Here is a 25,086-nt window from a genome sequence, read left to right as displayed (position 1 = left end):
GGGTGGAAGTGGGGGCACCAGACAGATGCCCCCAATTAAATAAAATAGAAAAGCATTTTTACGTGTTCGTGCTGCCCCCTTAGGTGTGTATGTTTGTATTTGTTGCTTGTTGTGGACTTTCGGGCAGTTTGTTTCGTGCGTGCCATTACAAATACAACTCGGAAGATTTTACTTCTCAGGAATGAGAAAATAATTTTCTTTGGCAAATTCCTGATTGTTTCTATTGGTGCAGTCTAAAATAGGGGAAGCCACTAACGATTCGTTTAGTGTACAATCTGTCCCTAACGAGCCCATAAATCGGTGGAGTGAGAGAAAGCTGGATGAAAACCTTGAACCAGGTGACCTATAATTATCTGGTTCGTTATAATATTATGTCTATACATTCCATGGGATTTTTATACCGTGTTAAACGACACCAATGATACAAAGTTGAAATAGCTTGTACATTTCGGTTTTACCTTTGTTAAAGCTATTTATCGGGAAGTAATTTACTTAAAAATCAAATAGAGTAAGGAAATCCTGATTAGCGTGTAATGTCAATAGATGAATGTCCTAAAGCACAAATACAACACGAAGTTTTTCACATCTTGAAAACAAGATGTAATATTTAAAATCACGGAATCAGAAGACTAAACACATTATATTTTATTTTCAATATTTTCTTCTTTTCAGGGCATCCAAAATATTGTTTAGTATCGTTAGGTGGGACGGAACCCTGGTGGATACGAAATATTTGCTACCGATATGTTTGTAAAATTATAGGGCCCTTTAAGGTGGCGGTCTACAATCTGCTATTTGAATAGGGTTAGAATTTAATGGAAAATAATTTACCAACTGGTTTTTATTGCTATTTAAAAGACCTTGTATATCTCAGGTATGGTTAAAACAACGTTTAGATCTTTTTACTTTGCTGTGTGATTGGTGGTTGGAATTTTCTTTAGTTTGGTGTATGATTGATGGGGGTGATTTGTTTATAGTGTTTACAGCTTGGCCTTACTTCAGATGCGCACCTATCGAACAACTGTTAACTCCACTTTGTCATTTTGACTTCCTGGACTTTCAAAGGTAAATTATAAAATAAGAGCTGAAAACTTATTTTATTTTCATTTTATGTATCTGTAGTCTATTTGTTGAACTTGTGTTATTTAGTCTGGCAAAATTCGTTGAACTTGTAGAAGCTGGTGTTATTTAGTCTGGCAGAATTTGTTTTCCCTAATTTATTAAATTTTAATGATTTTGTAATGTAAACTAATTGAGGCTGATATTTCGAGCATATGGGAGCGGTGGGTATGGTTAGCTGTGTGTATAGATCATGTGCAATTTCCACAAGTACAATATCCAATGAAACTTTAGCTACAATACAAGAAAGTAAGAAAGATGTATTCTAGCATTCTCTTCATTGGGCATGTTACAAATGCACACAGCTTCACCTTACACCTTCCACTCTCTTAGAAGTTCAATATATATCTTGTGCGCCAACATAAAAAACATTGCATTTTGTAATAAAATTATTCCTATAATTTATTTTAAGTTCATTTCACAAATGTTTTACCTATCCTCATGACATAAAACTCTGCATAAGAACGATCATTTGACCACATTGACCTATACTTAGGTATAACTCTGATGCAGTTTTCCAGATAGTTACAAGGATTTCCAAGGCATACAAGATCAGATCGAATTCTATAGAAGAAAACTAATATTTTGTTATACATAGATTGTCAGTAGTAAAGTGGGACGATATAGCGTCAATGGGACTTACCATTAAAAACTACCCTATCACGATATAGCGTCTATGTAAATTTCACATTAACCACCCTGGGACGATACATTTAACATGGACAAAAAACTCTGGGACTGTATAGCGTTAAGGGAATTTAACATGGGAATATGGGACTGTATAGCGTCAAAGGAAATTGAACAGGGTGGGTCTGTTGAGCGTCAAGTGGAAATGGAACAGGGTCAGGACCCTATTTTAAAAGTGTCCCGACCTGATGCATCTATGGAACTGGAACAGGCAAAAATTGAAACAGGGAGGGTCTCAATTATTTTAATAAAATAAAAATAAAAAGGGGTAGGCAATAGAAAGTCAAGATCGTTTTGAGATATTGGAGTGGCCCTGAAAAGGGCCTTTGGGTTAATGTTAATATACCTTTAACATCAATGGCATCTGTGCCATCTTCTTCTTCTTAAGCTTCGTCTCACTGTTCGATCGTAAATGAGTATTCTCTTGATGCATCCTTGCCTCTCCACATATACTCTTCGTATCCACAGGCTGGTGTCTGTCTTGTGGACAACTGTCCACTTGGATCGTACATACATCGGTATGTCCGTCCAGAACATCATGGAAGAAACCAGAGTCGACGCTTTAACTGTGGTCCACGTGTTGCGGGTACCCAGAATAGGCGAAGGAATGCAGTGAACTGCAATTATTTATAGGGAGAGGAAGGATTGAAACGGATTGAGTTAGTTCAACAATCCAAACACTCTTTACAAAATTCAGTCAGCCCACGTCCAATCCGAAGAGAACAGTCTGTGACGTCACGTGGTCTACATATATTCGCTAGCGTCTGTTCGCAGTCAATCCATGCGACAGTTTTTCAACATGACTGAAACTCAGAAAACGATAAATTGATGTGTACCAGTCGTTGAGACTACCCAAGGGAACTCGGAGTTACTTTCAGAAGAGGTGAACTGGGATTATGTGGATTTTCTTACCTCGCAAGAATTTGTTACAGAACCATCGTCACCTTCTCCTTCATTACCACACGTGGAGAATTTTAGACAGAGAGAGAAAGAAGAATTGGAGAAATGTATACAGCAGCAAAAGGAAGCAGAACAAGCTTTTCTCCTACAGCAGCATCAGGAAAAGAAGATGTAAGAAAAAAACAAGAAGAAGAAGAAGCAGCAAAGAAACAAGAAAGTGAAAGTCATACCGTCACGGTACTGTTAAACATTTTAGTGGAGTTAAGAAGTAAGAAACGAATGTATCAGACTTCTTTATCACGACCGAAGAGAATAGAACCTTCCCGAGCTAAATACTTCAGTCCTGTGACTAAGCCTACCGTCCCACCCTTAGTGATTTCAACCAAATCATTATCAGAAGTAGTCCTCGGCCGTGGCAAAGGCTTAAGGCAGTTAAAGTTGATTGCATAAAATCATCCCTGCACCAAAAAGGGTTCAGGGCCACCCATGTCTCTCGAAAAGAGATAGACTTTCAATTGCCAATGACTCAAAAAAGCAAAAACAAAAATGCCAACCATTTTACCCTATAGTAAGACTTTGTGTATGAGTGTTTGAATATAGGTTCTTATTTTAAAATCAAAACCCAAAGACACTTACTTTTTTATACATAATTTATTCTTTTATAACTATTTACAATCCAATTCACAATTCACAACAAATCACCTTAAAAAGTTCATAAGACTTCTTCTGTCTCTTTGTTTACTGTCTCTGTTTTTTTCAATTTTGTCACCGTCACATTCTTTTCCTCTTCTTCTTCTTCACTTTCTTCCCTTCTTCTTTTCTTCTCCTGTTTCTTTTTCTTCACCTGTCTACTTTCTTTCTCTTCTTCTTCTTCTTCTTCCTCTCCATAATCCCTTTCTTCTTCTTCTGTCTCCTCTTGTTTCTTAGGGCAATCTGGAGACCAATGTCCTTTTTCTTGACAATGATAACAGGTATCTTGACTTTTGTCTATTTTAACCCCTGTTTTGCTTTTTTGATGGCCTGGACGCTCTGAAGACCAATGCCCTTGCTTCTGACTGATATAGCAGGTATCTTGACTTTTATCTCGAAAGGAAGGAGAGTAGTCCGACGGCTGGTCTGAAGAAAATTTTCTAATGACCCCTCTCAAAGCTCTGATGAAACGTTCGATCTGGGTAGTCTCTTCCATCGTTCTACTCGGTTTGAGAGTGAAATGAATAGTGAAAGGACAAGACACATACCCTTTATATAAGCTGGTCTGCCATGACTATAAATAAGTCCATGGTGTTTAAACTTTAGTCATTTGACGTTTTGCTATCAAGATGAAACGACACAATTCATTTGAGAAGAAAGAAAAAGAAAGTAAGAGGCAGAAACGTGATATATCGTCTCGTACCAGAGCTGAAGTCTTGGCACAAATTCATGCCTGTGATTTTGAAGAGGACATGAGTGAACCAGAATCCAAGCCCAGACAGTTTTCCTCTAAAGAAATGTCACCACCCTTAGTCAACCCTGAAAAATACTATTCCATTCGAGAGACGGAAAAGCGCTCCTCTAGAAAATTTAGAACTACGGCTTACATTTACAGGGTGAAGTTTAAGGATTTCAAGTCCGACGTACTGCTGGAGAAAGTAGAAGAGTTCATCACCGGGTTGTGTGATTCTTTGCTTACCACGCTCAAGCGACAATGTCAACCCAAATAAGACGATCGCTTGAGACTTTCCATACAACACGACCGTTTGGATCGAGTTTAGCACCCCTGCAAAATAGACCGCTTCCAAAGTCATGGACAAGATTCAACACGTGCAACAATCCAACGATCAGTTTGACATCACCAATGGAAAAGCCACACTGGACATGACCCACGTCTCTCCTCCTCAAGTGACCGGATAATGCAATAAGTTGTTATTGGTGAACGACCTTCGCAGCATTAAGCGTAACCTCGTTCAAATTCACAATTCTCAAGAGCAGATGTGTTTAGCCAGGGCTATCTTGGTGGGACGAACCTATGCCAACAAAAACGACAGGGCAGAATGGAAAAGAGCCTGGAAAACTATTCAACAATCGGACCGAGCCAAACAACGAAACGAAGCAGAACTCCTGTTTCAACAAGCCGGCTTGCCGAAAGACACACCCTGCGGCATTCCTGAAATGCAAAAATTGCAAGATACCCTAGCTCCACGCTACACCTTGAAAGTGTACCCTCAAGAAATGCGCGGGCCTCTATTGTTTCGAGGGACAGACTTTAAGGATGGAAAATACTTTCACCTCTATCATCACAATGAACATTTCGATACCATTACCAGTATCACCGGATTCCTGGGATACGGTTATTACTGTGAGAAATGTGACTATGGTTATAATAATTGAGAGCAACACAAACACTGGGGATCGAAATGCTCAGGATGTTTGGCCTCTCCACCCTGTCTGAGCGAAGGACATGAACCAGTGCATTGTCCTGCTTGTCTGCGCACGTTTGTCAGCCCTGCCTGTTACCAACAACATTTGAAGACGCAAGGTTCACAGCAGAAAAGTGCATGTCAACTGCTGAGATTGTGCTCTACGTGTGGACATTGCATACGTACCAATAATTCTAAGGCACACGTATGTCGAGGAAAGAAAAAATGTCACATTTGTCACCACATCGTGCACTTCGAACACGAATGCTACGTGCGAAAATACCAACCCCAACCAGAGAAAGAGGACGGTCACAAGAAGAAAAAAGGCAATTTCATCCGGATACGATGGACAGTTTCTTTGGAGATACTATACGGAACATGGTACCGAGCGTCCTAAAGTCACTTTGAACGGAGCCAAAGTAATTTTCGTGCAAGTGGGACAAGTGCAGTTTAAAAATTCGATGCGATACTTGGCCATGCCTTTGAATCAAATGCCTAAAACGTTTGGAATGACATAAATGGCTAAAGGGTATTTTCGTCACTTTTTCAATACGGAAGCCAGTCAACATGCTGTTCTACCCCATTTGCATGAGGCTAAAGTCTACGACCCCAAAAACATGCGTACCAGACAACGAGAAGCTTTCTACGTTTGGTACCAGACACATGCCTCGGACCCTTTCGACTTTCAGGAAGAAATGTTAAAGTATTGTCGTTCCGACGTGGACATTTTAAGGCGTTGCTGTGGAAAATTTCGAGAAAATTTCGAGAACTGTTCATGGAACACGGAGGGGTCGATCCTTTGAAAGAAGCTTGCACCATTGCCAAAGCGTGTTTCTTAGTATACAGACAACGATTCATGCCTGAAAACACCGTGTCTGTCATCCGTCCTCAAACGACCAACTTTATCAAACGTCAATACTCGGTCAAAGCCCTACGCTGGTTACATTACTTGTGCGACAAGGAAGACAAATTGATTCAGCATGCCTGCAACGGAGCGGGTGAAAAAGACCATCGGAACGCATTCGGTCGATGGCTGGAACTTAGAAAACCCCAAGATCGTGTACGAGTTTAACGGTTGCTTATTTCACGGATGCCCCGTCTGTTACCCTGACCGTGGCACTAAATATCAGTTTTTACAACGAACCATGGAAGAATTGTACCAGGCCACTTGCCTGCGACGCCTAAAGTTAGAACACGAAGGATACCAAGTGGTGGAAATGTGGAAACACGAGTACGATCACCGTTTGAAAACCGATCCCGAGATTAAACGCCTCGTGGAAAGTTACCAGTTCATGGACCCACTGAACCCGAGGGATAGTTTGTACGGAGGAAGACCAATGTCACCAGTTTGCTGTACCAATCCGACGAAGAGAAAGGAGAAGAATCAAATAATTGGACGTGTGTTCTTTGTATCCTTACGTGTGCAAATATTGTCGCTTTCCTGCAGGGCACACGCAATTGTTAACGGAACACATCGACTGAAACACATTCGACAATACGAGGGTCTGATCAAATGTCAAGTCTTGCCTCACACCGACTTGTACCATACCGTGTTACCTCACCATTGTCAAGGCAAACTGGTGTTTCCCTTGTGCCGTACTTGTGCCGAAACGTACAACCAAGATCAACCTTGTCAGCACACCCAGGAAGAACGCGCCATGACGAGGACGTGGGTTAGCGTGGAATTGTTCAAAGCTCTGGACATGGGATACCAACTGTTAGAAGTGTACGAAATTTGTCACGTTCCCAAGACACAACAATACCACATGGGTGACCCCACGCAGGAAGGCATTTTCGCCGACTACGTGGATGCGTTTTGAAACTGAAACAAGAAGCCAGTGGCTATTCTTCCTGGTGTCACACTCCCGAAGACCAAAATACATTCAAAGAGAAATACTGGGAACAAGAAGGTATCCCTTTGGACCACATCGAGAAAAACGAAGGAAAGCGATCGTTTGCCAAAGTAATGTTAAATTGTTTGTGGGGCAAAATGGCACAACGACAGTGTTTACCCAAGACGTAATATTTGACAGAACCTTCCCGCTACTTCCAGATGATTCACGACAGAACCAAATTCATGAAACACGTGGACGTCTTTGGCGAGGATTTGATCTTATTCAATTACGAAGATGATCTGTACTTTGTACAAGACGACCCCTTTGGAAATGTCATCATTGCGGCATACGTGACAGCTCATGCTCGCTTAGAATTTCGGAAGCTTTAGAACTGTTAGGGGAACTCGTCCTGTACTTTGACATGGACAGTTGCATTTACATCGATCATCCGAGTCAACAACACCCCGACATCGAAGGAGACGGATTAGGAGCCTGGACAGACAAGCACCCCGACGACAAGATTCTAAGATTCGCGAGTGGCGGTCCTAAAAATTACGGCTACGAATACCGAGACAAACAAGGAGAAGTGCACACGAAGTGCAAAGTGAAGGATTGAATCTGAATTATCGTACCAGTCGAGTGGTCAACTTTGACGTATTGAAAAAAGCCTTGCAGTCTGGAAAAGATCAACACTATAAAAGTGACCACCTATCAACCCAACAAGATTGTACGTTTACCCACTCACCACATCGTCAGTCGACCCTTGAAAAAAGTCTATCAGATCGTGTATCAGAAGCAAGTACGACTTCCCAATCATTTCACCTTACCGTATGGACACGTCGGTATTGGTCTGTTTATTAAAAGGAAACCTAGGCAAGATCGATAGTTCAGTGTGATTACCAAGGCCAAGCAAACAAGATGAAAACTTTTATAGAAACACAAAACATGTTCAGACCAGCACAATTCAAGTTTGGGGCTTTTGAAGTGGAATGCGATTGTGAGCCTTGCGATGAGAACGATGCTGTACACTGCGACCATACCGATGCCGTAAAACATCACGGGAACTTTGTTCTCACTACCCCTATCATGGAAAGTGATGCTGTGCGTGTCGAACCTGAGGGATGCAAAATCGATGTCCCTGGTCATCGTGGACACTTTATTGGGTTTCATGGTCAATGTAATATCCACCTTCACGTTTACCCCCTCTACGGATGTCATCCAGCCCTGAGCAAACTCCTGTCCATATCACCCTTCCCTCATCGAAACGAACCTGTGAAAGAAGAATATTCGTTCCCTATGCGTTTGCCTGAATACTGCGACTTTGAAAATCGTCTCCATTCGTGCAAAGGAAAATGAACTTAGTATCTGGGAGGACCAACCCCCGAGGAATTAGCCAGAGCCGGATTATTCTACCTGGGCGAAGGGGATAACGTCAAGTGCTTCAGTTGCGGTGTGTCACTTCAACACAGGGAACCACAATATTCGGCCTACCTAGAACGTGCTCGCTGGTCACCGAATTGTCATTACTTACCCTTAGTGGGACCGAGACATTGAAGGAATTACCATGTCATTGGAGAAGAAGAAACCAGATTGGCTAGGAGTCAAATGTTGGACATCACCGATACCAGTATTTAAACTTCATTTCAAAAACGATATTGAATCATTGCCTAAAGAACTGCAAGAGAAGATTTACAAGGAAGTTTGGCAGGGGCTTGCCAGATTGAAATCTCAATGGGTAACTGTAGAACTTTTGTGCCGAGAAATTCACAAGAGGAAAGTGAAAGAAAATAATCAATGTGTTAGATTTCTCTGGGTCAAGTGTGCATTCATCCTAGTATATCACTCTAAATCGTTTATATCAAAAGAGTTCAATGAGATTCTTGGACTTTACCCTTAGTGGCAGTGGTCAGAAATTACTTACTATGTGGATTACTTTTGCTCTAGGAGAAGATTGTGAATTGTACTGACTGACCTATTCATGGATACTTTACAAGAGAACATTCGTGCTTTGCCTGTGGAGTTGCGAAAACGCATTTACCGAGAGCTGGTCAAAATACAAGTCAAACGTAAAGAACAGTTGCATCCGTTACGTCACCAGATCTTTAACCACTGGTACCTGATTGGTATAAGAGAACTGATTCGTCAGAAATTGTTCCACTGGTCAGACTTTGTTCAACACTTTGAGTTAGTGAATGAATGAAATGTTCATAATTTTGGTTACTTCGAGATTCAATTAGAGCAACGTATTGAGGAAGACGTGTTAAAGGATTACCAACATATTTTACGTGGGATCTGCTTAGCGGAAGAGGAAACATCTAAACAAACTCTGAAGTGTAGGTTACAGTATGCACAATTTAGATTCCCAACTGGATAACGAAGATGTCTAGTTAGAAAGTACTTGTATCGCTTCCGAAATAAAGAGACTATAAAATCAGGAATCCATGCCACGCTTTATGTCACAAGTGATTGAACAGATTCCGTGGAAGGAACACAATGACCATATTCAAACCTTGGATCATTACCATCAATTATTACAAGAACTGTATCCAATCAATTTGGGACGCCGCATAGTGTGTGTCTTAGTGACTTGTTTTCTGGGATTTCGTTTACCAGCCGATTCCTTGTGAACTCTTTACGATCAGTACTTACCACCCAAGTGGCTTTAAATGGTCACGAAAGATTCCTTTTACTCAAAGCCTTGCATTACTTCTCGACCTCTACGGTGAAAAAAGATTCGTCAACTTTTAGCTACCCAAGACGTTTATGACGATGTGTGTGTAGCTTGTGACGTACACCCCCATAGGACAGATGTCCGTGCCTGGAAAGAATGGGATTTTGAGGCTTGGAACCAAGAAGTGGCCCAGTATGCACGAGAGTTGTTCAAGGAAAAAAGTTACTTTTCAACCTGTGTTAGAGACGGTGCCAGAAGAAGAACCCGTCACTCAGGACAGGACTGTCGTGAACATGCCTGTAAGACCCTTTCGGGAGGACGTTTGTGTGACCTTACCACCTAAAGAACTGGTCAGAACCTTACCCAAAACATGTTGTACAGACACTTGTTTCTATTCCGCGTTGATGATTTTGATGCGCATTTTATCGTTGTACTTAAGCCTTTGGCTTTTATGTATTTTTGTCTTTCGTATTCATGTTAAAATCATTCAATAAACGTGTATATCAACTCTTGTCTTATTTGTTTTCGAGTCACAAGTGACATTCCTAACACTATGGCTACTTCTGCTGTCGCTGCTTCCTCTTATTCTACTGTAAAAATCATCGACGAACACTTAGATCGTGCCAGTTGTGAGGCTTTGTATCTTCGCCATCCCTTTACCATGCTCATTGCTGGACCTAGCGGTTCAGGTAAAACCGAATTTGTTAAACGTTTGATCGAACATTAACATCATTTGATCGATCGTCCACCTCAACGTGTCGTGTGGTGTTACAAAGATTGGCAATCGGCGTACAGCATCTTGCGAGAAAGTCAGTGTGATTTCATTGTGTTTGTGGAAGGCATTCCTAAAGAAGACGATGGCATCGTCTCTGACTCCCGTCAAACCCATTTGGTCATTTTAGACGACATGTTAGGAGAAAACGAGGAAGAAATTAAACTTTGGTTTACGCCCAAAGGGCATCACCGTAATGTCAGTGTCATTTACATCACTCACAATTTGTTTCAACAAAGTAAAGCCCATCGCACCATCAGTCTCAATGCGCATTACGTGGTCTTGTTTTAAAGCCCTCGAGACAAATCGCAAGTGCAAGGCTTAGCTAAACAGTTAGGAACGCCTTGGCTGACTCGGGCGTACGACGATGCCACTCAAACTCCACACGCCTCTTTACTCGTCGATTTCAAACCTACAACCCCCGATGATTTGCGATTTTGTACCCAATTGTTTCACCACTGGTGTCAAGACGGAGGGCCTGTCCTGTACACGTCTCCGTCTTCGACTTAACTTCACTCAAAAAAATATATAAAAACCTCAGACACTTTTCGTCTGTCTCACAGAGTTTGAACATGACGTCCCTTCAGTCGCATCTTCCCGTCAAATTGATTCGTGCCTTGTATGGCATCAGTCGAGAAAAAAAATCCACAAATAAGCGCTCGTGTCTTAGAAGATATTCTCAAGGAAGTCTTACGATGGTTCACGGTGACAGCACGTCAATTGCTACAAGGGATCATTCAGATTCCTCATCAAACCAAACGCTTTCTCGATCGAAACAAAGTCTCTTTGACCCAACTGGCCGATCCCCGCATCGACACTCAGACCAAAAAAAAAATAATTTTGAAACCTGGAGGGAGCGGTACTCTAGGAGGGGTCATCATTCGCTCTCTCTTAAGATGAGATCCTAATGCTCCCAAAGTTTTCCCCAAGGAAAACGAAGTCAAACGAAGCTCAAAGAAGAAAAAGAAGCACAGTGGCAAGACCAGGTCCCCAAAGAGACCCGTGTCTGCAAGAACTTCTCCAGTTGCGAGACCCTCCTCTTACCAGTCACCACCCCGGAAAGAGAAAGCCCCCAGAAAAAGAAACATAGAAAAAGTCATCATAAAAAGACAAGTCCACAAAAACTAGTCGCAAGAGAGGTATTTCGGCCAGGACGCAACCTTACACTCGCAAACCACGACCTGCCACGGCGGTGACCGCGTCTCCGGTAACCTCAGGTTCAGTCACTTCTCCGTTGATGACACCAAGAACTGAAAAGTACTTGGAAACGTTAATCACACCAAGAATTTCTCCGTTGATGACCCCAGAACTTCCCCAGTGGCAGGACCCTCCCATTTAGCGGCAGTAGCCGCAGCTCACAAAGTATCTGCTCACAAAATCAATGTCCAATAAAGATCGGGCATTTTCCAGAGTTTACTGGATTTGTCCAAGCAAGAACTGGCTCGATTTAGTCTGTTACGTACCCCTGCACGACGTGTCATGCGTGTCCTCAAGTTGATACGACGTAAATATAATCAGTGGCGACGCGTACATGTATAATAAAGGCCTGCGACCAAGTAGTCAGTGAACTTCCAAAAAATGTAACCTCCAAGAAGTCAAAAAAGAAAGAGAAAAAGGCAGACTCGTCATCCGACAAAGCGCTTAACCAAGCATCGACGTTACCCTAAGAAAAGACAGTCGTTCCAAGAAAAAGAGGCGTCAACATAGGGGAGGATTTATCGGCGATTTTGGAAAAAACTTTGTCACCTTTATGACAAAGCGATAGCCCCCCCCCAAAAAAAAAAAAAAAAAAAATAAAAGGGGGTGTGTTTAGTCATCGACGTTAGTGTCTGTTTGGTGAATGTCCCGGAACCTACAAGCAAAGATGTCGCCCTCCAGAAAACATTCCTCTTTTAAACCCCAAGGAAAGGAAAGGAAAGGACTGCCTCCACGTTTAGTCAAACATGGGGACAGCTTCTCCACCCCTACAAAAAAACTCATTCAAACGGCCTCCAAATAGGTCATCGATACCGTGTGCGAATGTTGTTTGAACGTCTTGAAAGGCACGATCTCTTTGTCCAAACACCAGAAACAATGCTTAGGCAAACATCGTCACGTTCTGCGCTAAATGGTTTAAAAGAAAATCCCCATCGGGCAAAAGAAGAAGATGTTGGTCCAACGTGGAGGAATTTTACTCCTCTTGTTAGGTCCGTTGCTGAAAGGAGTCTTGCGAACCGTGTTGGGAGGACTGGTGGGAGCAAGATAAAAAGGCCCTCTGAAGTCATAAGATCTCAGAATTGACCCATCCATGGATGGACGAAAACTAGCTTTAGTGCCTTACAAACGATGGATGGAATACCATCGTTGGCAAGAACAACGCACCCCGCATTTACCTACCAATCCCAATTTGAGCGAGATGTCCAAGTTACAACACGAATTGCAGTCCTTTGGATCGCCAAGATTTGTCCGAAACAGAAAAATCGCAAAAGTACGGCCAACTCTTGCAATGACAGCAACTCTTTCACCAAAAGCTTTAGGCGAAACAGCTCTTCCCACTCTAAAAGATTTCAAAACCTTGATGAAAAGTCCATTCACCACACCATCACCACCACCACCACCACTACTACCATCCCCAGGGGTCACCAGAGATGCTATCCCACGAAGGCCTGAGGAAGAAGAGATACGAGAAGTGTTTCAAAAACAGTCAACAGCTCCCATGTCTAGTAAGATTGCAGCATCCTTGTTTACCCAGTCCCCCACACCCCAACGAGAAGAAATGAAAGCTTGGATTAAAAAGATGATGTCCACTCCTCTTTTGACAGAAGTGAAAAAGAAAGAAGGGAAACCAGAAGTGAAAAAAGAAAAGAAGACCAAAGTCATTCATTGCCACTTCCACCACTACCTTCGACTTCTACTCCCGTAGCCCATCGGACACGTAAATCCGTTTCCAGACCACACTTTCGTCCCACCCAAAGTAGCATCACCGAAGAGTTGGTGGCTTATTAATACACAAAAAAATTGAAAAAGTCTTAGCCAGCATTTACTACGATCCCTCCCATCCTGCAGGTTACGGAGTAGTTCAAAAATTGTATCATGCTGCCAAAACGCGACTGAAAAGTCTCCGTTTACCTCAAGTGCAACGATGGTTACAAGAACAAGCTACTTACACTTTACACAAATCCATTCGACGAAGCTTGTCCAGAAGTCACACCCGAGTGGAAGGCATCGATCATCAATGGCAAGCCGACTTAGCCGATGTCTCTCATTTCGCCAGCTACAATCGCGGCTACAAATATTCGTTTTGTGTCATCGACGTCTTTTCCAAATTTGCCTGGGTCGTGACCTTGACTTCCAAATCAAGCAGTGAGTTAGTGCAAGCCCTGCAACGAGTGTTGAAACAAAGCGGGCGTCACCCTCTTCGATGGCAAACGGACAAAGGTACCGACTTTCTGAACCAAGCTTTCCAAAAAGAATTAAAGAAACGTGACATCCATTTTTTTTTACCACCGAGAATCCTGAAACCAAAGACAGCATCGCTGAACGTTTTCAACGCGATTTGAAAGAACGCATGTGGAAATATTTTACGCATCACCACACTCTGAAGTACATCGACATCTTACCGCACCTGGTGCAAGAGTACAACCAATCTTACCATCGAAGCATTGGATGTGCCCCGCAAGAGGTGACTCGCAAGAATGAAGAGCTGCTATTTGAGTGCCTATTTGGTACGTCCCCGACGAGAGCTGTCCCCAAGAAAAGTGGTGTGTTTGATGTAGGAGATTGGGTACGCATTGGCAAAACCAAACGCACTTTCGACAAAGGTTACTTACCTAACTGGACCACCGAACTGTTTCGTGTCACTGGACTTGTGCATGGTCGTCATCCTGCCGTCTATAAATTGGAAGACATGAACGGAGATGTGCTCAAAGGAATGTTTTATTTGCCCGAGTTACAACGTGTCACTTGAAAAGAAGACGACGTGTACGACATCGAAAGCATTCTCGAACGCAGAACCCGTAAAGTGGGCAAGCGACTTGTCAAATAAGTCAAAGTACGTTGGAAAGGATATCCAACTAGTTTTGATTCTTGGATCGACGCTTCGCAAGTCATCGACTATAAAAAGAAGTGACCATCATGCCCTTTCGCACAGACGCAGCTACGGCGACCACTCCTTCACCCAGTTCTTCTCTGCAAGATTTACAAAAACAACCCTTGTGGGTGTGGTGTGGAGAACGTGTGCCTAAAACGCAAATCGTCTTTTTCTGCCAAATCTTCGTTGTGTATTGTGTCATCGGGGCAGCCATTGCCAATCTGAGTTTGCGACAAGGAGACAAGCAATTGTGGACCATTGTATTGAGCAGCTGCATCGGCTAACTGCTTCCTAATCACTCGCTGAAATTCACCTGGAACAGGAACAGCGGGAACCTTGTGTCCAGTGACAGTGACAGTCACCATTCCAATAACATCAACCCCATTTTGGGCGGAGACAGGTCTCTGACTTTCAGTAACCCATCGGACAGTCACAGAACTTTGGAATTATGAGCAATAACAACCAATTTTACTTAATCTTACCCAGTGACAGTTCCATGGAGGTGTTTCCCAACAACACGTTGTGCTGTTACACGGTCAAATTACCTCAGACCATCCAATTAGATCACGAAGCCCTTTGGGAAGTGGCTTTGGTAGAATTCATTCACCCGACCCAAGTCCTCAATGTCCTTCCCAATCAAAATTATTTTTTCAGTGGAAGTTCATGACGAGCAAATGAAAAAGTACTTGAATACCCATGTCAAATATGATCACAAAAGCTATGATGACAAAACTAAAATGTGGTCCTACCACTTGTTCATTTCCCCAGGCTATTATTTTAGTGGTCAACATTTGGTCAGCACCATTACCTCCAGATTTAATGTCGTGTTTCTGAAAGCTTTGGAAAGTGTCAGAAAAAGTGTCACTCTGGAGTACCACAAAGCAGCTCGTCGCTTCCTGATGAAATTTGACGGAGGTAAAATCATGTCTATTATATTTTGTTCTGAATTGTTTGACGTGTTGGGCGGAGACATGGACATGAGAATGGCCATGATGAAGAAAAACGAATTGCCAGTCATTTCTGTCAACGATTCTTTTAGCAAGTTATTTCGTTTCCCGGTAGAAATAAACCAAGGACTAAAATTTGATCTGTGTGTACTCCGATGTGGTGGAGTATAACGTGGTGGGGCACACCTCCGTATCGTTACTGCGTGTCATTCCTTTCAAAGTGGATTCTGTCACGCTCGCTGACGAACAAGGTGGAAACACGTCCACCGCGAATTTGTACATCCTCACTATTTGCCTGTCAGCAAGTGGTATTTGGACACGGTTAAAATTGCTATAAAAGGAGATCTGGGACAAAATATTCCCTTCACCAAAGGGAAAGTCACGGTGAAACTCCATTTTCGAAAACGGTTCTCTCACGAGTTGTAAGTCATGTATCCAGTGTACCGAGGGGTTGCTCGACAGCGAGGACACGGTTTAGGAGATATGTTAAAATCGTCTTTTCGTTTGATGGCTCCGGTGTTGAAACCGATGGTGACACGCGGATTGCACGCCTTGAAAGATGCAGCATTGACATACAGCAAAGAATTTCTCCAAAATGTCATCATTGACAAACAAAATCCCAAAGAAGCTCTCTTGAGGGCAGGCAAAAATATCTTGCTACAAACGGGTAAAGACCTTTTGGACCAACGAGAAACACCTATAAATGCCCTACACGTTACCGAGTCAGGCATTCCTACTTCCTTGAAGCCACAGCAAGGACAAGGCAGAAAAAGACGGCGAAGAAAAAACCTTTTTACCAGACTTCACACGTCTAAAGCTAGAAAGACAAAGAAAAGAAAAACCGTTCGAGACGTAGACGTTTTCGATTATTGAGAAAGAGAAAAAATGATGCATCGAGAGTCTTGCGCTTGTTCCAAGTCGGAACTGGATCTGTTTGCCTTGCCCCCCACCATGATGACCATGCAAGAATCCCAATGGGTGGAATTTCACCCCGTCTCCTCTTTGACCGATTCAGCTCCCATCGAGTTTGATATCAAAGGTCAACCCGAAGATTACATCGATCTGAATAGCAGTTACCTGTATTTGAAGGTCAAAGTAATCAAAACGGACAATACCAATCCAGGAGGCGATGCTAGAGTAGCTCCTGTCAACAATTTCATGCATTCCTTGTTCAGCGAAGTGGACTTGTACTTGAATAACAAACTGGTCAGCAGCATCATGGATACTTACCCGTATCATGCCTACCTGGAAAATCTCTTGACGTACGGAAAAGAAGCCAAGAATACTCCTCTGGATGCTTGCGTGGTATGGAAACCTGACACAGCGGGTGATAACACGTTTAACGATACAGCCCTCACAGCAGATGACGATCCTCACAATGTGGGGTTTAACACACGTAGAAATAAAATTCAGCAAGGACGTAGTTTAGAACTGATGGATCGTTTGCATTTGGACATGTGGTTACAAGAAAATTATTTACTGAAAGGGGTGGATATTCGCCTGAGACTGAATCGTAGCAGTACCGCTTTACATTTGTTGGCCCATGCTAACGAGTACAAAACCATCATCCATGAAGGCAGGCTCTACGTGCGACGCGTGGAAGTGTTACACAAAGTGGGAAACAACATCAGTCAAACGTTGAGCAGAACGACCACCATGTATCCGATACGACGCGTGGAAGTAAAAACGTTCACCATTCCTGCTAGCAGCGATCCATGATCAAAGATCATCTGTTCCAAGGCCAGTTACCCAAGCGTTTGATTCTTGATATCGTCAAGAATTCAGCCTTCAACGGAGTCCACAACGAAAATCCTTTCCTGTTTGATCATTTCAGTGTAGCCAAGATCAAAGTCAGTCGCGATGGCAAGACTATGTGTACCCAACCGTTTGAGCCTAAGTTTGGTGACAGGAATTACTTGAGGTCGTACTTGTCCTTGTACGAAGCCACCGGACAGTTAGGAACCAACAGCAGTCACGGCATATCGTACGAGGATTATACAGGAGGCTACGGCTTGTGGGCGTTTGATTTCACTCCAGAACAAGACAACGACGAGGGACATTTCCACCCTATACAATCCGGCCAGACACAGTGAACGTCCTCCTGTATGCAGAATTTGACAATACCCTAGAAATCAACAGTTTAAGAGAAGTCATTCTAGATTATTAGAAACCATGGACGACCGTTATCCCTCTTTACCTAGTGGAGAAACTTTAGACATGGAATGTGAGGAGACCGTGGAAGAAGAAGAAGAAGAAGAAGAAGAAGAAGAAGAAGAAGAAGAAGAATCCCAAGACAAAAACGAAGAAGTTATCATGATGAAGTCAAGATGGCCGGAACAAGAAGAACATTTAGTCTCCTGTTCTGCTACATTCCTGACAGATATAATGAAAGAATTGATCAAGGAAGAGTGCTATGGATGTCACAACGATCATCCCAGTCAAATTCAACACGACAAATGTCTGATGTTGAGTCAAGAAGAAAAATTGGACGAATATCTGGACAAAGCTTGGGGTCTCATCGAGGTAGAATTCGTGTTGAACGAGTGGTATAAAGGCTTAGATAAACATTCTTCTCCTCCATTAACGTCTCTGGAGCGCCGTCGCATCGAATCTCTCTTTGACCAGAATAAGAAGTCGGAGCCAAACGTCCTTTACTTGTCAGACATTTTGAAGCAAAAGTCAGAATCGAATTGATCACTTATCATTCCCTGTGAAGAAGGAAAAATACACACAAAAAATGGATACCTGGGAACTTTATTACCTTTTGAACCACAGTTCGTACACTGCTTCTTGGAATCCTGTCGTCTGTGCTAAAGATGAACTCCCTCATCGCACATCTCAAAACCATCAAGCTTATCTGATCAACACGGACGACAGTCATCTCCCAGGAACCCACTGGGTAGCCATCCACTTTCCTCAAGAAGGATGTGTGGAATATTTCGATTCCAATGGATTGCCTCCTTTGGAAGACGATTTCATTGACTTTATGAGAAGAAATGCTCAGACCACCCGATTAAATAATGTGAAATTACAAGGCACAGATTCCTTCGTGTGTGGACAATAGTGTGTGTACTTTCTGCATAATCGCAGCTTGCGCTATTCCTTAGAACATTTAGTGACTCATTTTGATTCACGTTCTTCTTCTAGAAACGATGTGAAAGTAGATCGATGGTTTTGTGACCATTATACTGGTCTTTTGTCGCAAGCTAGGAAACGTGGTGTCCATCAATGGCCTAATGACTTCCAGCAGCGGAAATCATCACAATTTCATTCACAACGTTGCCAACCCTGTCCAAAATATTGTGTGAGTTGAAAAAAAATGTTTGGTATTTGAGAAAAAAAAATGTTTGATGTTATATTGTTTGGTAATTGTTAAAAATGTTATAGTTGTTTGTTAGTGTCAAGTGATTTTGAATAAAAAATGTTGTGTTTTGAAAGAAAAGTCTTCGTGGTTCGTTTGGCTATAGGAATCTTGATTCATGCTCTTTGACTTCTTACTATCCCTCTCATCACACTCATTGAACGTTCCGCCTCGAAAACCGTATAGGGAGGTTTTCCTTCACGTCCGCGCTTTGACTTTAAAAAACGGGGTAGTTTCCAGTCTAACCATTAATTGTCGACTCATCCTCCTATGAAGGTGTGCTCCAAACTAGCTAAGCTAAAAGAAGCCTACGTGAATTTGCATAGGGTCAGACAGAGTCTGATACTGAAGCCTTAAGAGATAGAGAATGTGAGAATGTTAAATGTCACTGAAGACCTGATAGAAGAGCTCTTCAGTGAAGAAATTAACAGGAAGAAAGAAGAATGGACAGAACAGTACAGACTTCAGAAACAGCAGAGAGAGCAGCAACATCAACAAGAACAACAACAGCAGCAGCAACCTGAACCTGATATTGTCTTTGTCGACTGTCGTATCGATACCAAAGAGTTCTTCTCTTTCCGAAAAAGCAGACATATCGTCAGAAGGTCTATCGTCAGAGGACCTCGCATTCTTAGAATATCAAAGATCGCCCTAGCTTCAACTTCACGCAAGCAAAAAACCACAGCCCTTTTCAGGGCTACCCCAATCTCTAGAAAAGATATAACAATCGATTTGCCGATGTGTGTATGTAGAGTAGTTTGAATATAAACAATCACTCTTTTCTGGTGTGATTGTACATGTTTATTTGTGTTTGTGATTGTAAGCGCTGAAGTACGTTTGTGTGGATAGTAGATTATGATAATTTTTGTTTTGCTGTTTGACGTGCGTGGATAGTATATTTGGGGTTTGATTTGACAGCTTTGCGTATGTGGATAGTATATTATTTGTTTAATGAAATTTTTTTTAGAAAAGTGATGGGTAGTATAAAGTGAGTGAGTGTTTCTTTTAGGTCCGCGCGTTGTTTGGTCATGATCTAGGTATATAAGTTTTGGGTTTTAGGGGATGTTTTCCTCCACCTCCGCGCTTTTATTATAAATTGAAAACAGATAGACAGTCTAGCTACCCTTGTTGATTGATGAACACTACAAAATGAGCAGAAGCCTAGCGAAAATGCTTGAACTTCATGTGCACCTGGAATATGCCAAGCTCATACTGAATGAGCTGGCCGCAGAGGCTATAGTGGAAGAAGGAAGGATGAAAGAGGAGGAGAGAAGAAAAAAGAAGAGGAGGAAAAAGAGAGAGGAATGGCTGTACCACAGACACAACAAGGAAATTTCGGGATCCTAGACACAGAAGATTGGGATTCGGAAGCCACTCATTCCATTTCTGCACTGCCAGCAAAGAGAGTGAAAGGTGATTGGAGTAGGAGATGCGTTTGCGGTGCCAGGCCGGGGATGTGCAACCATTAACCAGGTACCCTGGAGTTCAAAACAAACAGCCCTTTTCAGGGCTACCCATTACTCTAGAAAAGATATAGTAATCCATTTGCCAATGTGTGTATGTAGAGTAGTGTGAATATAAACACTGACTCCTTTTTCCTAGTGTGAGTGTATGTGTTTGTGTTTGTAAGCGCTCAAGTATGTTTGTGTGGATAGTAGATTATTGGGCTTTGTAAGAGATCAAGTAAGTTTGTGTGGATAGTAGATTTGGGTTTCATTTTAATGCTTTGCGTGTTTGGATAGTATATTTTGCGTTTGTTTATTGCTGATTCGCGTACGTGAATAGTAGATAATATGAAATGATAAAATATGCGAATGTGTTCCTTCACGTCCGCGCGTTTTAAGCGATGATCTAGGTAATATTAGTTTTGGGTCTTAGGGGATGTTTTCCTTCACATCCGCGCTTTCCGTATAAGAACTCACAACGTTCGTCGTTCGCACCATTCTACAATGAACAGAAAGGAAGATGGCTTCGAACCACCTTGATAAAATGAAAAAATTGCAAGACGTCCTGGACAATTTGGACATCATGGAGCAAATGTTAGTTAACCTAAACGAGGACCACTATTCTTATAGTCCCCATCGAGTGAAGATGGAGATCAACAATTTAAGAAAACTAAAGGAAATTATAAGTGATCTGTTGAAAGAGATACAAGAGGAGAAGGAGGATGAAGAAAGAGGAAAGGATAAGGATGAGAGCATGGAACGAAAAAATTGAAAAGGAAGAAGAAAATGAGAAGAGGAAGAAAGAAGAGGAGGAGAAGCAGAAAGAAGAGAAACAGAAGAAAAAGGAGGAATAAAAGAATGAAAAGAATGGAAAAAGTGTAGGACAGAAAATAAGAAGCTGGTGCAAAAGTAGAAGAAATAAGAAGAATAATATAACCAAAGGCCTTTTTCAGGGCCACTCCAATATCTCGAAAATACCTTGACTTTCAATTGCCTACCCCTTTTTATTGTTTTTTTTTAAATTAAAAAAAATAGAGACCCTCCCTGTTTCAATTTTTGCCTGTTCCATTTCCATAGATCCATCAGGTCGGGACCCTTTTAAAATAGGGTCCTGACCCTGTTCCATTTCCCTTTGACGCTCAACAGACCAACCCTGTTCACTTTCCCTTGACGCTATACAGTCCCATATTCCCATGTTAAATTCCCTTGACGCTATACAGTCCCAGGGTTTTTTGTCCATGTTAAATTTACATAGACGCTATATCGTCCCAGGGTGGTTAATGTTAAATTTACATAGACGTTATATCGTCATAGGGTAGTTTTTAATGGTAAGTCCAATTGACGCTATATCGTCCTACTTTACTACTACTGTCTCACATTCTTGACCATTGCGTAATCAACACTGTATTGTGTTGTGAATGAAAAGACAATGTTACATGTATCGCAGTACATATGAAACAATATTGTTCATAAAATATTACAATAATTTTGGAGTAAATGTTAACGAATATAAACAGAATATTATCATTACAAATTATTTTCGTTGTAACACTTTAACACAAAGCAAGTTATTTAGTGAATGATTTAGTAGACAAATGATTTATTTGTGAACCTGTGAACATAATCATCATAGATTTTCAGAAACAGTAAAACCCCATCATAATCTCTACACCTTTTGTTTCCATATCAAAGTTTCCACGGGTATCATCACCTGTATAAATTTAAATGTTTGATACTTTGCAGTCAAAGCAACGAAGCGAAAAAAAAGCATTTGTAAACGTCTTCTGCTTACAATGGTTGTGACATCCACAGCTTTGCAGTGCAGTAACTTCTGAAATATGTTGTCATACAGCCACACCCATCCTACTCTATCCCCTCGACACATGAGTAACTAAACAAATTGTTTTATTATGCATACGAAATGCTACCTACAGATATGTATGTCTGTAAAATGACGGGAAGACTTAAGTAATATACAGGCAATTATTATTATTTATTTTTAAATTTTATAAAATAAATAATATTTCACAATATTTTAATCGTACTATTATCCTGCTTTAACAAAACAAAATCTTATTTATGATATTAATTCGTTTGAACTTAAAAATATGTCGATAAAACGAAATATTAATTCGTTATTGTCCTTAATTGAACAATGAGCATTAGAATCAATACGATATCGGGGTGGGGGTGATTTAATCCATGGCGTTTCCATAGGTTTGTACAGGTGACAATACAGTTTCATCGACCCATTTTCTAAGAGGTTCAGTGCTTATAATTGCTTATTTCATCGAAGTTAATATTTGACTTCTCTCCATGAAGTGTCATCTAAGTTTTATGTTTGTGATAGTAGAAATCTTTACTGAGTAATCTCTTGTATCGTTAAAATATGGCCCTATAAAGTATTTTCTTTTTCCACAATGGCAATTAGCTACAAATGCAGGTTTAAGTATTTTGAAGACAATAAAGAATATTAGCTGGGATATATATATATATATATATATATATATATATATATATATATATATATATATATATATATATATATATATATATATATATATATATATATCGAATATGATCTGATCTGCTGGAGATACATGTGTTAAATGCGTTTACGAACTTTGGATTTGACGACTCAATATTATATGTGACCAGTTCATTGTGACGGACACTTGCCCTGTTTGACGGTTGGAGGATATGGGGCGATTATTCAACCTCTAACTTCTGCACATGTCGATATAATAACATGTACGTAATAGGCTATTTATCAACATGGATAAGAAGAAAGTGTATATATCAATGGATTACTAAAGAGCAAATGGGATCCTATATGTAACATATAGATCACTTACTGTCTTCAAGTGTCAAATCCCCAACTTTGACCAGATCCCTGACAAGTTTTTCCTCTCCTCCTGTTGCCATGGCGTCGGTTTAATGTGCTTCAAGGGTTATATAATGCAAGTGGAGGGAGTTGTCACCCTAACGTTATGCTGACACGGGGATTTGGCTACAAAATATAAATAGCGAAATACTAGCCTGATCTATGTCATGTACGTAACCACCATAAAAAGTTATACATAACTGTATACACATTAGCTTTTATCCATCCCATGAATATCACTACCATTAAATGTATAAATCACTGAAGATATATCATTCTGTGACCATTCAGGTATATAAGTATATTGTGGATTGAGAAGTTAATAATGGGTGTAAATTCTATGATACAAGGGGTGGGGTGGGTGTAATAACTGTGAATAATTGCTGTTATAGAAGCTTCATCTAATGTTACTGACCTCACAATCACAGAATATGACGTACAAATGGTATTTTACATTATAATCTCACTCATTCAAAATAAACAACTATATGTGCATTAAATGACCTAGGTGTGGGTTAAATGTTATTTAATACGTGAACATTTGTCTCTATTTGATCGTATGACTATGCATCTAGGTTTAAAAAATGTTAAAACCCTGTGAATTCAATTACCAATGTATCATTACTGCACAACTCTTGAATGTATTAGTGACCTTGACATGAGTAAACCTACAACTCAACACAATCAGTACAACGTTATTCCAATTTCATACATTGGTTCAATATGAGTACAATCAGTTGTGAAAACAGGTAACATAAATGTGTTGTGTGATTCTATTGCAAATATATATAGTCTTATAATAGTAAATAGTAGACTGATACTTACAAAATATCGATACATCCCTTAAAATGCAAGTTTCCCAAGCTAACTAGACTGTATTCTCTGTAACGATCGTACTTGTCTCTAAGCAAAGTCTTGTTCATACACAGAACCAACCAATCATTGCAAGACAACAAGCTATGTTAATAATAGTTGACCTTATTTGGCTAGACTTTGGAGTGTACCGACAAATAATACAATGACTATTCAAGAAAATTCAATTGACTTTAGTTACGACATTACCTAGGCATACAATATGGCTGCTATAGAGATCAAATCTAATAAATACATTCCAATATCGACATTCAGTACTGGCAAGCAGGTATCTCAGCACACACACACACACACACACACACACACACACACACACATATGATATATATATATATATATATATATATATATATATATATATATATATATATATATATATATATATATATATATATATATATATATATATATCCAGTCCTACCGCTAATCGGATTCCTCGAACCCATTCGGATTGCCACAATTAAATTAATCTTCCTATTCAGTACTTGTAACACAAATGTAAATTAGTCTTTTCAGTCACTACTAATACAACTAAAACTGATTACTGGTACGTTAAGTATTACTGCTGCTGCTGCTACTACTGCTACCCGGCTGTTACTTCTACTGTTGTATTCTTAATACTACTATGGTTATCGTACAGGTACTCGAACTTCTTTACTACTACTACTACTACTACTACTACTACTACTTTTGTACTATTACTACTACTACCTCACAGCTACTCCCGCGTCTTAACTACTACTACCACTACGTATGTGGTATATATACTACTACTACTGCTACTGCTCCTATACTGGCACTGCAACTAATGCTACTGTTACTACCACTGTACTGCTAATCCTCCTCATACTACTGGCATTACTACTACTTCTACTAGTGGGATTTAACGCCATTTTTCAGCACACAATAGGCTATACATAAATGCCAGTATTAATGGTGGAAGAAGAACCCGGGAAAACCCAGAAAGAACCACAGACCCACGACAAGCTACTGGCAAGCTGTCTTACATACACACATTGGCTGAATCCGAGACTCCAACCGGCGCAGAAGAGATGGCAGTGATCCGTAACGGAGTGCGCTTTAGACCACTCGCCCTCTCGGGGCCCCACTACTACTAGTATTACTAC

The 25,086-nt window shown here is 40.9% G+C and overlaps 1 protein-coding gene across 1 annotated transcript in view; it reads right to left on the bottom strand.

The window, feature by feature from the left end:
• LOC149789707 (uncharacterized) overlaps positions 1-23,977 on the bottom strand; it is a 59,533-nt gene extending 35,556 nt beyond the window's left edge. Inside the window, exons 1-2 of the mRNA XM_089973100.1 lie at positions 23,912-23,977; positions 23,058-23,212 (exon numbers count right to left, since the gene is read on the bottom strand). Coding sequence (XP_089829226.1) covers positions 23,058-23,127 — 70 coding nt within the window. The 5' untranslated portion in view covers positions 23,128-23,212; positions 23,912-23,977. The remainder of the gene's footprint in view (positions 1-23,057; positions 23,213-23,911) is intronic.
• Between the last annotated feature and the right edge of the window lie 1,109 nt (positions 23,978-25,086).

The sequence above is a fragment of the Sinohyriopsis cumingii genome, chromosome 10, assembly GCF_028554795.1.
Source record: "Sinohyriopsis cumingii isolate HCF-2022 chromosome 10, ASM2855479v2, whole genome shotgun sequence".
Taxonomy (NCBI): Eukaryota; Metazoa; Mollusca; class Bivalvia; order Unionida; family Unionidae; genus Sinohyriopsis; species Sinohyriopsis cumingii.
Note: the sequence above shows the minus strand (reverse complement) of the source record. Positions and strands in the feature narration are given on the sequence as shown.